Source organism: Manacus candei, unplaced genomic scaffold, assembly GCF_025592945.1.
Source record: "Manacus candei isolate 608988 ecotype Guabito, Panama unplaced genomic scaffold, ASM2559294v1 h1tg000025l, whole genome shotgun sequence".
In the NCBI taxonomy this organism is placed as follows: Eukaryota; Metazoa; Chordata; class Aves; order Passeriformes; family Pipridae; genus Manacus; species Manacus candei.
The window spans coordinates 9,311,717-9,328,540 of NW_026138073.1; the positions used below are offsets into that span (position 1 = coordinate 9,311,717).

At 43.4% G+C, this 16,824-nt stretch overlaps 1 protein-coding gene across 3 annotated transcripts in view; it reads left to right on the forward strand.

Moving 5' to 3' along the window:
- Positions 1–16,824, forward strand: part of ARIH2 (ariadne RBR E3 ubiquitin protein ligase 2) — a 33,105-nt gene that overhangs the window by 13,207 nt on the left and 3,074 nt on the right. For all 3 annotated transcript variants that reach the window (XM_051788563.1, XM_051788561.1, XM_051788562.1), the window contains 12 exons: positions 3,659–3,726; positions 5,394–5,457; positions 7,787–7,934; positions 8,452–8,573; positions 9,472–9,581; positions 10,604–10,721; positions 12,213–12,263; positions 12,363–12,384; positions 13,878–14,029; positions 15,084–15,227; positions 15,574–15,642; positions 16,583–16,666. In XM_051788563.1, the coding sequence (XP_051644523.1) occupies positions 3,659–3,726; positions 5,394–5,457; positions 7,787–7,934; positions 8,452–8,573; positions 9,472–9,581; positions 10,604–10,721; positions 12,213–12,263; positions 12,363–12,384; positions 13,878–14,029; positions 15,084–15,227; positions 15,574–15,642; positions 16,583–16,666 (1,152 nt within the window). The remainder of the gene's footprint in view (positions 1–3,658; positions 3,727–5,393; positions 5,458–7,786; positions 7,935–8,451; positions 8,574–9,471; positions 9,582–10,603; positions 10,722–12,212; positions 12,264–12,362; positions 12,385–13,877; positions 14,030–15,083; positions 15,228–15,573; positions 15,643–16,582; positions 16,667–16,824) is intronic.

The window sequence follows — 16,824 nt, forward strand, 5'->3', positions numbered from 1 at the left end:
AAATGAAAGTGGGGAGAAGAAAAAAATTTTTAGCATGACTATGGCTTTCAGCTTCTACACTTTAATAAGTCTAATTCCAGATAGAGGAGTTCTGGAGAAGTCAGGCTCTGTAGAAGCATTGGCACAACTGATCAATTGCTGGCAAAAACTGAAATAGAAGTGCAACGTCTAGAATATGCATTCCCTTCTGCATTGGGGTCTGTAGAAGTATTTTACTAACACAATCTGCTGCCAGCAAGACACCAAGTGGGCTGTGTCACTGCCTGTTTTGGTTCTTAGCATTCTGAAATGGGAGTAGGAAGGTTTAAACAAAGTAGACAATTTATCAGAGGCATATTTTTTTTTTTTATTTGTCTTGTGTCTGAGGCCAAGCATTATTGTTCCTGGATAAACTGAGATTCTTGTGGCACCTGGTGACTGATAGGGGAGTGACTTGGAGTTCTTTCTGAGATGTTTTTTTAAGTTTGAGGTCTTTCAGTGTATGAAACTTCTGGCTGTCCAGGAAATGCTTTACTGGACAGTATCAGCTTTGGTACATTCCTTCTTCTTACTGTAAGGTAATGAATTATGTACATATGGACCGAACTTCTGGTTGTAGTGGTATTTTTCTGCACTCAGCATGTTTTGGCTCCTGATTACAAAGAAATACTTGAACTATTCTAGGGTGTTATTGTGGAAGAACTGGCTGACTTGGTACAATCATTCAGTCATTGTGAATGTACAGTCATTGAAGAGGCTCGGGGTGCACTTCTAATCAACAGAAGCAGGCTTTTGTTAAACACTTGTTTTTTCTTCTCATGCTTGTTTTCTGGAATCTCCTCAGTGGTGTTGGCTCCTGAAGATGTTCACGTTTGTCTTCTGAATTCCCAGCCTTGTGAGCAGGATATAGGATGTGGTGAGACTTCACTCAGCAGGCACAACCCCAGTGTCGTTAGTTGTCTGCTCCTCTCCCATCTCTCTTTCTTACAGTTTGAATGTTATCTATTTTTAACATGTAAGAACTAGTACTTCCATGCCAAGGAGACAGTGGGTATGTTGCTACAACTGTCTGACTCTGGGACTTCTGTTTTTCAAGATCACATGTGCTGCAATCAGGTAGTATCAAAAATTTTTCTTCTTCAGATCTTTTATGAAAGTGGTCTCGTGTTATGAACCAGACTTTATGAATTGAAAATGTTATATTCTTGCACGCTTTTGTGATGAAAGTAGTAAAATTAGCACTACAGCTGATCCAGTCAGTGCTTCCACTTGGATCAAAATAGGTATGGTCACAGATACTTTGTTATTCTTCTAGATCTGTTAATCTGGCATCTTTCTGGAGCACTAAGTCCACATTTTGCCTGACACATACCTTGGCTCAAAAGTATTTGATTGTTTTAGGATAGGTTGTTAGATTTCAGAAATGTGTGTGCTGGTACTTTTATTTCTCTTTCTCTACTTCTTCATTCTTGAATGTACTTGGTTCCTCCTCAGGGAACAAGTAACTTCATGGAATCGTGATGTCGCAGGAGATGCTATACCTCAGGCTCTGAAAATCCAACAGAAAAATAGTAATTTTTATATGTTACAGATCAACCTCCCATTTAAGTCTGGCAGTTTGTTTTCTTTTGTCAGGATGGTAGTTCTTCCTTACTGCTACTGAGAAATAGCTTCACTTCTGTTAGAGAATGATTCATTACCATGTGGTTTGCATTTGTAGGAAGCCAGTCTTGTAGAGACCACATTCCTGATGCTTGTTTGTTTTACAGACTCAAATGCAGATGTTTTCCTTGTACAAACAAGTCAGAGGTGTCTGTCTGGGTCTGCCAGGCTGGGGGCTTAAGATAACAACCAGGCTGGCAGTGGCACTTGATCTGTGCAGACTGTGTGTGTTGGCAGCAGCAGCCCTGTGTGCCATGCTCCATCTCATCACAGGCTTCTGTGTCAGGAGGGAGGGAGGGAGGGCAGCACTGCCTGGCAGCCTTTGTTTTCAGGGGGTCACATCACATCACTGGTCAAGTTGAGGAAGGTAATATGGCAGATCTTGCACAGCGTGAGCTAATGCTGTGGTTCTTCTAGAAAAAGGATTATTCGTACATTGAAAATACTCTTTTATTACTGGGATTTCTTAGTGGCCAGCAAAGTGGGCACATCAGAATGTAGAGATGGATAAGAGTCAGTTAAACACCCTGTCTGCATTGTATGTAGGGGCTGCAGTGGTTTAGCTCCCTGAACCAATGCTGAAAACATCCAGCGGTGACAAATGCCAGTGCAGGACTGGGGCAGTATCATGTGGCAGCAATAGGTCAGTTGTGTTGTGAAGCTGCACCTCTTCAGCAGGGTGGACTTGGAAGAGTAATGACTGTGCTGCCCCTAGATTTGCAGAACCTGAGTGTTTTGTAGGAAGAGTGACCATTGCTTGTTTTTCCTTCCAGGATTGTGTTGGTGTTGCTGTGTGTCTGTGTTACAAGTACATCCGATCCTGCGAATCACTTGTAGCAGGATTCAAGAAGGCTTATGGCATTTCAACTGATGATTGGGACTGACAGCTTCTCTAGGGGGAAAAAAAGCACAACTCTTCCTGTACCTAGGACCGAAGGAGTTGTATTTTCTATGTGCATAGTAAAAATGCTTTGGTGATAGTTCATCTTGGAGTGCAGGAGGCAGAGCCCTTTTAATGTCAGAGAGTGTTTGAATGTAGAGTGTGCAGACTCTGAACTTACCCAGGTGCTTCCTAGCATGGAGAGGAATGAGGAGACATGGATCATGAGCCTTCTGAATTCCCCTGGAAGAGCTGTATTTGCAAGACACCTGCTTTGTTTGGACTCCAGGGCCTGATAAAGGCATGAAGGGGTCAAGGGGCAGGTTGAAGGTCCAGCAGCTCAGCAGATGTCTGTGATCTTGTTGGGTACAAGGCTTTTTGTGCAAGCAGATAAGTCCCTTTTCTTCTGAAATAAACTAATACATAGAAGTGAAGGAGAACTTGTTTGCTTGTGCCCTTGTAGCATGACTTTAAATGTCATGTTGCAGCATTCTGGAGGGTGCTCGGGCTAGCGCGGACTGTGCTGGTGCTTGCCAAGAGTCCACGTAATGCAAGCAGCTCTGCATGGAAGCAGTCCCTGTCACAGTAGCTTTCTATCTTCCTATTCCAATCCAGTATGTGACTTCTCTGCAGTGAAGGGCTGGGAAAATGTTTTGTGTTTTCCCCATACCCTTTGCTGCCACAGCATCCTTGTGATTGCAGCCTGTTGCTGCTTCTCCAGCTCAGTAAGTGGTATCTGTCTGCCCTGAGGTTCTGACTTTGCACATATAATGAGGATCCTGATCCCAGTCTGATCTGGGCCTCCCAAGTGGTGACCACAGTGAGGACTCAATGTGGGACTTCCTTGAGCAGTTAAGCTAATCCAGTGAATTCTCGATTCCTTCCTCTCTGTACTGTTGTAACTAAGTATGTGAGTTAGTTGGGGTACATCCACGCTTCATTCCAACTTTTATATTGCAGATGTACTGACTGTGAGCATCGTGCCTGGCAGTTTAATGTGAATTGAGTATCACTGGGATATTGTACTGAGTTTGTACAACGTAGTTTTAAATGAAAATCATAGCCCTAAGCAGAGGTGTGGCTTCAAAATGTGCCAAACTTGACTTTTTTTTTTGTTTCCTTTTATTTTCCACTTAGGTATCACATGCTGTTGCAAAGCTAGTATTAGTTAGTTTCCACTGGCAAATCTCAGAGATTTTGGAAAGGTAAGTGTAAATAGTCTTATCTCTTTTGTGCTCAGTGCTTTTTTCCCTGGCTTTGCAGAAATGCTCAGGGTGCTCCATAGGTGTGTTTTGACAAGTATCTTTGGACCTGAAAGCAGGACATGTGGTCCATTCTGGAGAGCAGAGGAAAAGCACTGATTTGTTGAGGCTGCACTGCCTGCAAGAAATTTATAAACAGGGAGAGGGGAGTGGTGGTGAATGTCTTTCAGTTTGAGGAATTACTGTTATGCTTGGAACCCTGTAGATGCATTTATCTTAAATTTTGAGATAACAGATTGAGAGTACTGCATCTATTTTTATTTGTTTTAACAAATAAAAAGATAACATATGTTCTGCTCCACATAGAAGCCATAAGTCATAAAGGAGCACCGAACCTATGCTGATGTGGTCTTTAGCAGTACATCCACATTGAAGTTTTTGCTCCTTCTGACATAAGTGATGTTTTTTTCCCAAGCTGACTAGTATTTGGAGAGCGGGAGAAGATGGTGTGAGAGAACTGAGAACTGCAGCCCCCTTGCTTGATCAGTGTCACTGTAACAGTCCTCCAACTGATTTCAGAAGCAGGGTTCAGACTCTGCCCAAACATATATGGGAAGTGTATCCAGAGGCACTGCTGGCTGGCAGCCCCTTCACTAAATACTGGCTCAGAACTAAACATTGTCTGAAAATAGAGAGAACATCAGCCTGACTCACTCTGCCATGCCATTTTTGGCCCTGTAGCCAGCAACTTCATCCAGAGAACGTATGGAAAATGCATCTCGTGTATGGATGTTGTTGCAGCATCTTTGGTAACTGTCTCATTGGTTGCCTGAAAGCTTTTTTCTGGAGGACAAAGAGGGTGAGATTCCCGCAGAGCAGCTCAAGGTGATCCTGCAGATTAACTAGTGAGATTTAAACAGGAGGAAATTTGGGGAAGAGTTTATTTCCAAAGCTATGACTTTGCAAGTTGTTCTCTGGTTGATCTAGTCCTCAGACTTCTGTCTTGGTACAGTGACATTATCAAACGAAAGCTCGTTAGAACAACTAAGAAGTGCTAATGAGCAGGGGGTACTTACAGCATGGTCACTGTAGTGATGCTGCTATTTCTGAGTTCATTGATATAAACATTCCTCTGCGAGGGAAATCACAAACAGCAAAATGTGTTTAATTCTAAGGCTGCTGATAGACAGCTTCATACGCTTAAGGGGTGCTAATTTGTCACTGAGGAAATACTTAACTAGGTAATAAACTGTAGTTAAAGTGAGACTTAACCAGGCTAGCTTGATTTTTACAAAGGAATAAGAGACAGACAGGAACCTCACTGGAGTGTGTTATTGTGGACAGTGCTTAGGACTGCTCTAGGAGTGTGGATAGAAAATATTAGCTTCAAAAATAAATGTTGTGAAAAAATAATCATCAAGAAGGATAAGGAAAATGTTAATCCATTACCAGGAGAAGTATTATTCCTGTTTTTGAGGAAATTATCATAAAGTTTTGATGAGAGCTCAGCTCCCTATATGAGAGAGCCTCACACAAGACACATTTCAATTTCCTTGTTGAAACCTACCCTACCATTTGCACAGAGCCAATTACTTAGGCAAGAAGGATCAATTTAATAATGCAGAGTGTATTCAGGAACTGATTTGATCATTCTTCAATTGCCTTTTCAGGCACAAGTCTAATGCTGCCCAGTTGCTAGTAGAAGCACGAGTTCAGCCCACCTCATCCAAACATGTAAGTATGATAACTATCTCAGTCTGTTCCCTTGGCAGACACTTCTGACCCCCCTCGTGGGGGATTGCATTACTAATGGCATAGTCTGTCCCATGTTAACCCTTTGCAAACTCAGGTCTGATACCCTAATTCAGTGCTGAGTGTACTTTTTAATGAGAATGCCTTCAAGAGATGTCTAATATTTAAATAGCTGCTTTGCTATTGACTTGCAGGTAGTGTTCAAGAATTACTTTCTTCAAGAAAATTAGGATAATTTTTTGACTTGAGTTATGGTACACAATGGAAGGAGCACAGTGAATGGGCTTGGCTGCCTCTTCCAATTCTGTTCTCTGTAAAAGACACTCAAGGGAAGTTTTGGCTGCACAGAGTGAACAGAGCTTGTCTGTGGCTGGAATAGAGATTTATTTTTTTTTTTAATTTTTTTTTTTACCCTGCAGTGCTCAGCTTAGGGATGGTTAAGCTGAGTCTCCCAGTGAGTGGTGTTGCTGCTGAGCCCGTCAGTACTGATATGTAACCAACAACTTGTGTTTTGCAGCCAGGGCTACACAGGTCTTCAGATATTTCCCCCCACCCCCTTTAAATAGAAACATCCTGTCGCATGTTACAGATTTCATTCGCGGTGGGTGTCTTGGTGCAATGCACAGTTACCCCAAGAACACATTGCTATGTGTCAGATTTTGAGTGATAAAATACTACATCTGGGAAACACACGTTGGGCTGGGGAGGAGGGGAGATTTTAAAAGCCTGGTCTGGCATCTGAGCTGTCTTGTAACTAGCAGACAGTGAAAATACTAAAAGAGCTGACAGGAGTGACTCAAAATCAATTATCTGCCTAGAGTCCAGAAAAAAAAAATCTTTGTTATTTGACATATCTGCAATTAGTCCATATATTTTCAGATATGTCTGAATCTTTTGTCAGCTCTCACTTAAGTACCCCCCACTGCAATGGTAATTTCATTTTGGTCAGAAAGATATGGTTAAAAGGTTGATTTGAGTCTTCACAAACTTGGTTTGTTAGGCAATTCACTACAGTCTATTTGTGTGTGCTAGGGCAAGCTGCCCTGTGCTTTGGCTTCCAGTGCAGAATAATGATATTTTGGGGGCAGATGCTCATAGTGAGTGTCTGTAGAGGGACTGACTCCACAGGGAGAAGTTTTAGTGAGCTCAGAGAGGCAGCTTGTGAGGGTTTGAGGTAGCGTGTGTGCTGTTCAGGGTGAGCAGCTGATCCAGGCAATCAGTGCAGTTTCAGACTCAGTGAATCTTGTTCTGGTCCATAAGTGAGGCCACTTAGAACAGTCATATTATTTCCTTTTTCACGTGGCCATGCCATAAATCAAGCTCTGTCAGTCATGTGGCTGCATATTGTGCTGCTGCTCCTCCATGTCTCTGGCATACAGAGCTTGGCATGGAAACTGATGGCAGTCTCACACCAGCTTCTCAACAAGTGGCAAAGGTTTCAGCAGACAAAAAGTGATTATATGGCTTCTCTGGGAAAAGAGAAATTGGGACATAAGCTCCTGCTAACAGCTTCGTAGAGCCTTGTTTTTGATGAAGCTGTGCTAGACCTGGTTCTGCAGGTCCCAGGGGTGAACAGAGATGTATTGAAGGCTGGATCTGTTGTCTGGGGATTAGCTCTGCACTATCCAGGGGGAGACCAGACAGCTTCTCAGTGGTTTGGTGAAGCAATAGCAGAGTTATGCCTGATTTGAAACAAAGCTTCTTAATCCTTTTCATCTGAAGGGATGATGCCTGCTTTGCCAAATGTAGCATTGGCAGAAGAGAAGAGATAGAAAATGATAGTCTGAGAATTCCCTTTCCTTTCTGTATGAACACTTTACATGCTACACTTTCAATTGCCTCTCCTGTTACCCAGAATTGTTGTCCAGTAAAAGGACATTGCTAAGCCTGCTTCCAGCTATAGCTTCTCTCCAAAGCCTGTGGAACAGTGATAGTCTGGTCCAGCTAACAAAGAATATCAGTAAATCCAGGGAATACCTAATAAAAGGATGTATTTCTTCATTTTTCAAAGAAGACGAGAGTAAGAACCAGAAGAGTAAAGGTGAGTTCTGGATAGCACTAGTTGAGAAGCAGCAACAGTTCAGTACTGTCAACCTGTTGTGTTATGAGTTTAAAGAGGTTTTTGAGAAGGACTGACTGTTTGGGGCAGTGCAGCACCTCAGCACACCAGCTGCTTATGAACCAGCTCTGGCCTGGAGCTCCCCGAGACGTTGTCACAGCGAAGATGAATGCAGTTATCTGTGGATGAGGTGAAAACACTCTGGGAGAGCTGGGATGCTTTCACTGTGATGCTGATTTGTGTCTCTCCCAGGCAATGGTACATTCCTCCCACCACTGCGCGGTGTGCATGCAGTTTGTCCGGAAGGAGAACTTGCTCTCTCTGGCTTGTCAGCACCAGTTCTGTCGCAGCTGCTGGGAGCAGCACTGTACAGTGCTCGTCAAGGATGGTGTTGGAGTCGGTGAGTTCAAGGTGGACACGGTGCTGGGTCCATATTTACCATGCTGACCATTCTGATGAGTCAAGAACATGACTGTAACAAGTTAGAAGCTGCAAATCTGCTGCACCTTGAGTTTGCATCTGTGATGATGTACTGTTGCAATGCCCCTGGAGTGCTTGTAGATGCAAACATCTGTTCCCTTTGTCTTGGGTAGAAGCCAGTAGTTGCCAGAGTTGCTTTGGGCTTTTTGTAGCCTGTCTTTCATGCTGGCATGGCAGTAGCTTACAATTTGCTGATTTAAGTGTCTGACCTTGTGAATACTGATGGAAGCACTTACTGGTTCTGGGTACACATGCACCCTGTCATCTTTCGCTACAGACAGTTGGGCGTCAGCTTTTCAGCAGCCCCTGATTTGTTTCACAGTTGTGTCCCTCTTGCCACAACAACAGATGGCACCTAGGAAACTGTTGAATGCTCTCTGTGCGTTCACTCCTTGGAATAAGCTGCACTGTGCTAAGATGTTGCTTTCTTTTCTTAGGGGTCTCCTGCATGGCTCAGGACTGCCTACTTCGGACACCAGAAGACTTTGTGTTCCCATTGCTGCCTAGTGAAGAGCTGAAAGACAAATACAGGCGCTACCTCTTCAGGGACTATGTGGAGGTAGTGGGTTTTTTCATTTTTAGGATACCCTGGCTCAAATCACCAATGACTTGCAGAAATTTTGTTTCAAGTGTCTTGCATTTTTGATTAGAACTGCAGTAACTGCAGCAAAATTGTCCTCAATAGACATGATGTGGCAGCTCCTGTAGGACAGCCTCACTGGCAAAATACTCTAGCAAGTTGCCAAAGTAAATTCTTCTGTAAGGTCACCCAGTAACTCCTTGGCTGGTGCTTCAGAATTCTCGGAGTGTTGCAGCTGAGAATTTCAAAACTTTGATCTGATTTTTCAAGTCCTTGTTCTTACGTAAATATTTTTAGGTTCTGAAAAATAGGTCCCTCATCTTAGTGTAGCCCAGCTGAATTGGCTTGCTCAATTACATTTTATATGAGGTATTTTGAAATTAAAGCAGCAGTTGTTAGAGCTAAATGTGCAGGAGTGTTCTAGTGACTGGCAACACTCAAGAAGCAGCGATGCAGTATGAAAGAGTGGTGTCACCTCTCCTCAATAAAGATACCCTTTGGGAAGGAATGGTCACCACAGAAGAGCAACTAAATAACCTCTGTGAGATAAGGAGAGGATGGGAAAAGAGCTCAAATAGAGTAAAATTGTTTGTTCCTGTTGACTGTTAGTGGTGTCTTAATGATTGTATTGCTGTGCTGACTTGGTCTGTAACCCTCCATTTGAATTATGTGTTCTAGAGTAGCTGTAAGTAACTAATAAATGTCTTCAGCATTAGGAAAAGGAGGATCTGTTCTGTTAGCCAAGACCTGGTGACAGTTGTCAGTCTTTTTCAATAAGAAATAACTGACTTGTATGGTTTTGAGGATAGGAGTGTTTAAAGTTGAACAGATTTCTTCTGCACCCACTGCTGATCTTACCCCCTTGATGTGCCCACAGAGCCATTACCAGCTGCAGCTGTGTCCTGGTGCAGATTGCCCTATGGTCATACAGGTACAAGAGCCAAAAGCCCGGCGAGTGCAGTGCAATCGTTGCAATGAGGTCTTCTGGTAAGGAACAGAGAAGGTTAAAAATCATGGGGGGAAGTGTGTGCTGTCCTCAGAGCTGCTCCTTTTGCTTGCCAACAGCTTTGGTGCGTAGAAGCATGTTCAGTGCTTTGCTAGAGTTGTTTGTAACTTGAGTTAGCTTGAGTAATTGGACACTTGGGGTCTGACTTCTGCAGGTGGTCAGACGTCCCCTCGCTCCCTAAACTCCTTGGAAGTTGGGTTTCTGGCAACCAGGGAATGCAGGGCTTGAATAATCAAGGGGTTACAAATCTAGCATTCTCACATTTTGGCTTGGTTACAAATTTTCCTCCAGACATAGTGACTGATAGAGATTCTTGTAGTGAACATGGAGTCCTCCCTACTACCTGCTGGTATTAAGATTTTAAGTTTATTACAAGAGTTTGACTCCCAGAGTGTCTGGGAGACATGTTTTGAGACTCACGTGAGAATACATTTCTGCTGAACAGGAATGCTAATGTTCCTTGTCTGATGGAAGTGGATGTAGGACCAGAGAAAAAAGGTAGTTTGCAGAGCTGCTGAAGTGTCTTCTGCTCCTGGGTCTCTAGAATCACTGCTGAGAATGTCTGTGGAGCATAATGCAAACAGTTTAGAGAACCAGCTTACTGGTATCTCCATGCAAATGGTCCTTACTCACTTGGGGCTGTCAGGTCATGTTAATGCAAGTACCTGATATCTGCCACTGGAGTCAAGCTACTTGTAAGTCACTGGTGTGCCCCAGGCCTCTGCAGTCATGTTAGAGGAAACATAGGTTCTAGGTAGGGACATTTCAGCCCTCAGACACATGACGTGTCAGAGAAAGCCTCAGTTCACTTTCCTCTTGACTCTGGTTTCTGCACAGGAAGGTGGGGGAGATGTTCAGCCTTGGTCTTTGCACTCTGGTAATACACAAGAGCATTTGCATCCCTTACTGGGCCTCCCAGATTTTGGTCAGGAAAACCTCAATCCTTGAGTCACTTCCTTGGAAATCGATGTGCCTTTCTCTTTTTTTTCTCCCCCCCATTAAGCTTTAAGTGTCGGCAGATGTACCACGCGCCCACGGACTGCGCTACCATTCGGAAATGGCTCACCAAGTGTGCAGATGACTCTGAAACAGCCAACTACATCAGTGCTCACACTAAAGATGTAAGGCCAAGCACCTGCATGATATTTCTTGTCCTCTAGCCCTGCCTGGGAAGCAGGATGCAATTCTATACATACATAGCATTGTGTTCTGCTTTTTCACGGGCTGCAAATTCTCACAGCTCCCTAGGGACTGTCAAGAAGCTTCTGTCAGAAGCTACTGTCATATGTGAACTAATTATGTTCCTATGCCTGTGATATAACAACTGAGTGCCTTGGGAATGCTTTGTGTAGGAAGCCCAGCTGCCCTTCTGCAGTAAGGACCTGGTGATCCTTATTCCAGACCTGGTGTGAATGTCTTTGGCAACCAGGTGTGCTGTCCTCCCACAGGCAAAAGAATTGTGACTACTTTGAAATGATCAGTGGAGATGTGTTTAAAATGGAAGGAGAGGGTGTAGTAAATGTGAAATCAGTATCAAATAAGTCATCAGTGATGTTTAAGCCTGAATAATTGTGGAGTACTGTGAACTGGAAGGTGAGGGAGATAAAGTCATGATTTGTCAAGCACAGCAAAATGAGGTAGTTGAACTCTGTAAATTAGGCATCAGAGTATTTCTAGTAGATTTAGATCCAAGACAAAAAAATAGTTTACACATTATGCGCTCTAGCCTACCTATAGAATTGACTTAAAAATTTATAGATATACTACCTTTATCCTGTAAATTAGCTGTCCGAGATTTGAACTTTTAATGTTTTGGGGATTTTGTGGCCTGACTTCAAAACAGTTCTTAGCTGACATTTGAGCTACCATGGTCAGTGACAATTGTGGCAGTGCTGATTAGCCTGTCTAACAGTGCTAATTCAGTTGTGTTAGATTTCAAGTTCCCTTCCTTCTCTGGAGAAGGTGTCAGCATGTGATGGCAGTTTCTGCTATCCTCACTTGTAGAAATAAGGTTCTGTTATATCAAGCATTCTTCTGGCATACATTTTGCCTGACGTGAAAATTTATGAAAAGCAGCAAAACTCACTTCTTCCATTGTACCTGTGCAGGCCAAAAAATGTAGCTGGACTCTCTAGGGTATCTGTGCAGTAAGGATGTGTGCAGCTCTCTATGGTCAGCCAGAGTCTCTACCCCAAGCTGAGTTGTGATCTGTAAGTGGCTGCTGAAGGCAGGATATAGTGTTGATTACCTGCAGTCCAAGTAGCTGTGGAATCTACTGTAATACATGAACTAATTATGTCCTTGTGCCTGAGCAAGTGTTAAGTGGTAACTCAGCAAGACCTCCAGTCTTACAAGGAGTAACAACAGCAAATTTGTTTTCTTGAGCAAATAGTTCAGTGCTGCAGTGTAACTTCCCTGGCTTTGCCTTTCTATCTTCTTTTAAATGGAGCTATCAGGAATAGGTGGGAGGCAAAGTATAAATGTTAATATTCTCCTATATGTGTATGCACATTTAAAAAAAAAAGGCAGAGAGGAATAATCACACAAGTGCTGTCATTCTTCAGAAGGCTGCTAGAGACAGTTGGATCTAACAATTGCTTCTGTTTCCTCAGTGTCCCAAGTGCAATATCTGTATTGAAAAGAATGGAGGCTGCAATCACATGGTGAGCAATTCCCTGAACACGTCAAACCTCCCTTGTTCTAAGCGGAATTTTTCCCCCCCACTTTGCACTAACTAGTGCTTCTTGTCTCTTCTTTTTCAGCAATGTTCCAAATGCAAGCATGGTGAGTTGGATTTGGAAGCAGTTTTCTCTGCAGTGTTTGTCAGTGGTGATGGTCTCTTCTCTTTTTTTGTGATAGGAAAAAAAATTTTGAACATTCACTGAAATATTTTCCCCCTAGTAAAAGGTGAACAGGACATTAGTTACAGACTTCTGTGTGATAGGTTTTTTCCCCACTGGCTGTGATCTCAGCTGGGTTCTGATTCAGTGCTGGTTTGGCTCCTGCCCCTGACATGTCCATTGTATAGAGAAGTCTCCAGAATATTAACAGTGGAATCCATCTCAGAAGAGAGTATTAAATGCTTTCCATGGAATTGTTTTTGTCATCAGCTGAAAATACTGTCAGAACTGAGCCATTTACTCAGATGAGCTTAAGTTCTTCTGTTTACTGATGGAAATAATGAGCTTCAATCTAGATGAAACTGCAGGAGCTGTGAATTTTTATATGTAACTGTTGGACTTCTCAGTCCACTCCTGTTCAGTTAACAGCCTGAGTGTCTTTGGCTCATTGTGTGGTCCTACAAAATGACAGCCTGTACTTACTTTTTCATGGCAGAATTAATTTCTGTTGCCTTGTAGCGAGACAGTTGTATTCAGCCCTCTGAGTTAAGTGTGCCACTAGAAACTGTTACACTAGCAGAACCTTATTGGGAAGATGATTAAAGATTACTGTCCTCTCTCATTTCCTTTGCTCTGGGGTTCTCAGCAGCACTGGACATGCTTTGATGGAGCTCTGTGACAAGGGTGAGCAGGCAAGTGCCACGATACCATGGGAGCTAGCTGGTGAAAGCTGGTGAACTCTGGAAATGCAGACTTTGATTTCTTTACCATGAGTAACACAGAAGTGATTCTTATTGTAGCAACTTAATCTCCATCTTTTTTCCTTCCCAGTAGAACACCCACAGCCTCGCTCTGAAATCAGAAAATTGTCACGTGGGTTTTGCTGTTGCTCTCTTTTCTTCACTTTCTTCCCAATTCAGCAGCTTCTAACTTTTTGTTATAAACCCCTGACATCTGACATTACCTGGGTAGTTCCCTTCTGAAGAGAACTGAGGGCAGACTTTCTTTTGCATGAGTCAGTTCACTTTTGGATGTGACTGTTTGTTTTGTTTAGACAGAGGTTTGCATGGGGCAGTGGGCCACGGTGGGGAGGAGGCAACTCACAAAAAAGACTGCAGCCTGCCTCTTCTTTAACTTGGAGTGACAGCCTGTGCAGGTTGCAAGTATGATTCTGCCCAGTGGTCTTGGTGTACAGGATGCAGAACTTCAGGATTTACTTTCCACAGTTGCATGGGAGGCCGTACAATTAAAATCTTCAAGGCAGGGTGGTATTTTTGGCTCACTGTTGATTTCTGTTATGTAAGATGATACAAAATGTGTATGTTTCCTGGCTTAGCAGAAATATCTAAAAACAGATGGACTGTGTCTCCTGAAGCTTTTCTTTCTCAGAGGTTTTTTTCTGTACCTCACAGTGGGGTTTTTTGCTGTTTTCTGCAGACTTCTGCTGGATGTGTCTGGGAGACTGGAAGACTCACGGCAGCGAGTACTACGAATGCAGTCGGTACAAAGAGAATCCTGATATTGTAAACCAGAGTCAGCAAGCACAGGCCAGGGAGGCCCTTAAGAAGTACTTGTTCTATTTTGAGAGGGTAGGAGACATCTCCTTGGCCAGAGCTGCTGTAGCCTTTTAATGCTCCCTGCCTGGTGCAAAGGTCATTGCCAGCAATCTCCGTGCAAGAAACTGCCCAGAGAGAACCTGTGCAGAATTTTCAGGCTCTGTTTTTCACTCAAAATCCTGCCCTGTGAATCCCATTCAAACCTATAATGTCATACCTAAAGAAAATCATATTTGTCCTATATTCCCCTGTGCTAGAGAAAATCAGTATTACTTGTATGCCACTGTATCATTTACCTTCAAGCTGAGTGCTGCTGCAGTAGATAGATATTGCTCCAATCATTTCCTTCCAGGACTGGGGAACTTCAGTTCCTTGAAATCTGTCTCTATAGAGACAAAGAACTAAATAAACTCTGCCATGTTCAAAGCTCCATGTGCTCTAGCAAAGTTTTACTAAAATTTCATGTAATCACATTTTTAAAAGTTGCATCTCTGTCCACACAGCAGTCTCCATGTACCTGGCCATGCAGAGCAACTCTACAGCAGCATCTGTAGAAGAGAGTGTGGTAGAGGTTAAATACTGGTGCATTTCAGTTTCCCCATTAAAATGAGTTTATTCTTCACAGCATGAGCCAAGTCCTGTGGTAAAATAAATATGTTCATTCCTGGTTCTTCAGAACAACAGGCTTTGGGAAATAGCCATGTTTACAATGTGCACATGGAAGTTGGATTTCACTGAGCCTGTGTTAAATGTTAATTTAAAGTCTTAACCTTTCTATAGAAATCCTTTAAGTAGGGGAATCGCCATGTCTTTCCATCTTGTTAGGCACAAGGTCGCTGTGTGACCAGAGGGCATTCCCACTCGGAGGAGCTGGGATTGCTCCCTGCTCTTTGCTGCTGTCAGTCTGTTTACAGCCTCTGCCACTTGCTACTGGAGGTGCTGCCTTGCCGTTCTTTCCCACAGCATGTCTTGCCTTGCTGGACTCCTGCCCCACTCCAATTTCTGCTTGCTAGAGCCTGTGCTTTTACAGCAGTAGTACTCTGTTCTCATGCCATTTTTTCTTTCCCTGTCTCCCCACCCCTTGCAGTGGGAGAATCACAATAAAAGCCTACAGCTGGAGGCACAGACATACCAACGAATCCAGGAGAAAATCCAAGAAAGAGTTATGAACAACTTGGGGACATGGATAGACTGGCAATACCTACAAAATGCTGCAAAACTACTTGCAAAGGTGGGTAATTTTGTCTTGTTTGGCGCAGAGAAAATACAGGCCAGAATGCTAATTTCATAGTACTGATTAAGGAAGGAAATTTAAGGGTTGTGGGTATGTGGGGTAATGTCTCTAGTCTAGGACATGAACTAGCCCAAAATCATCTGGTATTGTGAAGTTGTGTTTCACAGTGTACAGAGCTGCACAAGTTCTTCCAAGGAAGGTGTAGGAAATTCCACCATGAAGTGTCCAATTATCCTTGTTAGGAGGTAGCTTCTTAGCCTGTAGTGATCACACAAATGTGACTGCTGACTTCCAAGTCTGAGACTCTTGTCCTTTTCTCTCTCTTCCTTCCACACTTGGGCAGTGTCGTTACACCCTGCAGTACACATATCCATATGCCTACTACATGGAGTCTGGTCCCAGAAAGAAGCTGGTAAGATGTTTTGCCTTTTTTTTTTGCTGATAAATTTTTGGGGTGTAGCTGGCAACATGCTGGGCTGAATTCCAGAGCCTGGCAGTGTCTGAAATATTAGTCCTGAGTTTGAGGTAAGGACAGGACAAATAGGCATTTTTGCACCTTCCCTCTTCACTTTGAGTTGACCAGCAGCTCTGTCATCTGATGCATTACATTATTTTCCCAGGGGACTTCACTGCACTTTCACTAACAAGCCATTTATCCAGAATGTTTTGAGGCTGGAAGTGTGCGTTTGTTCCTTGGTAAGATTTATCACAGTGCTATGGGCCATATTTCATATGAAGAGCTGCTGGAGGAGAGCTTTTCTAGCCTTGGATCAGGGTGTAGCTTTGCTTTTTATTCCCGTTGTAAGTTCCTTTGTTGCTTGGTACATCTCATGGACTGGACATGTACAAAAATAACTGAATTCACTGAAGAGTTTTTTCTTAGACTCGGCTGTTCTGTAAAACCTGTTGTAGAATCTCTCCTCATGGGATCATGTGTTCTCTGAGGCTCTGGACAGATGTTCTTTTCTGGATCTGACTGTGCCAGTGGAACAAGTTGCTGCTCCCAGCAGCGGTTAACAATCCCTCCACTCTGCCTGCAGAGCTGCTCATGGGAGTGTCTTCTGACCTGTTTATGGCAAAATGAGCTGAGCTAGGAGATACTTGTCACTTGCAGTGTTTTTAGGCTGACTGGGTTAATTTTGAGTGATACAGATTGGGGAGTGCTTACACAAGAAACTCCCAGTAGGGGTGATGCTCTGTAGCTGAAGGTGGATAAGGAGGAGACACAAACCTGCTCTGCCAGCAGAGCTGTCAGCAAAACACATTTGTCTGCTCCTCAAGTGTGGTGTGTGGTATGAAACTGCTCCACTAAACTAGTTTCTTGTTGCTGTCTCTAATTTTGGTCCTTGCAGTTTGAATACCAGCAGGCCCAGCTGGAAGCTGAAATTGAAAATCTCTCATGGAAGGTTGAGCGAGCAGACAGCTATGACAGAGGGGTGAGTGTTCTGCTTGCTTGAGCCTGCTGGCCACATTTTGTTTGCTGGGCTTAACACTTCTGCAGGAGCACTGAGGTATTCAAGTGAGAGTTCTGAGAAACTAGATCCAGAAACCACCCTTAGGCAGCAGATGTTGTAGGAGCAGAGTACTCACTGCT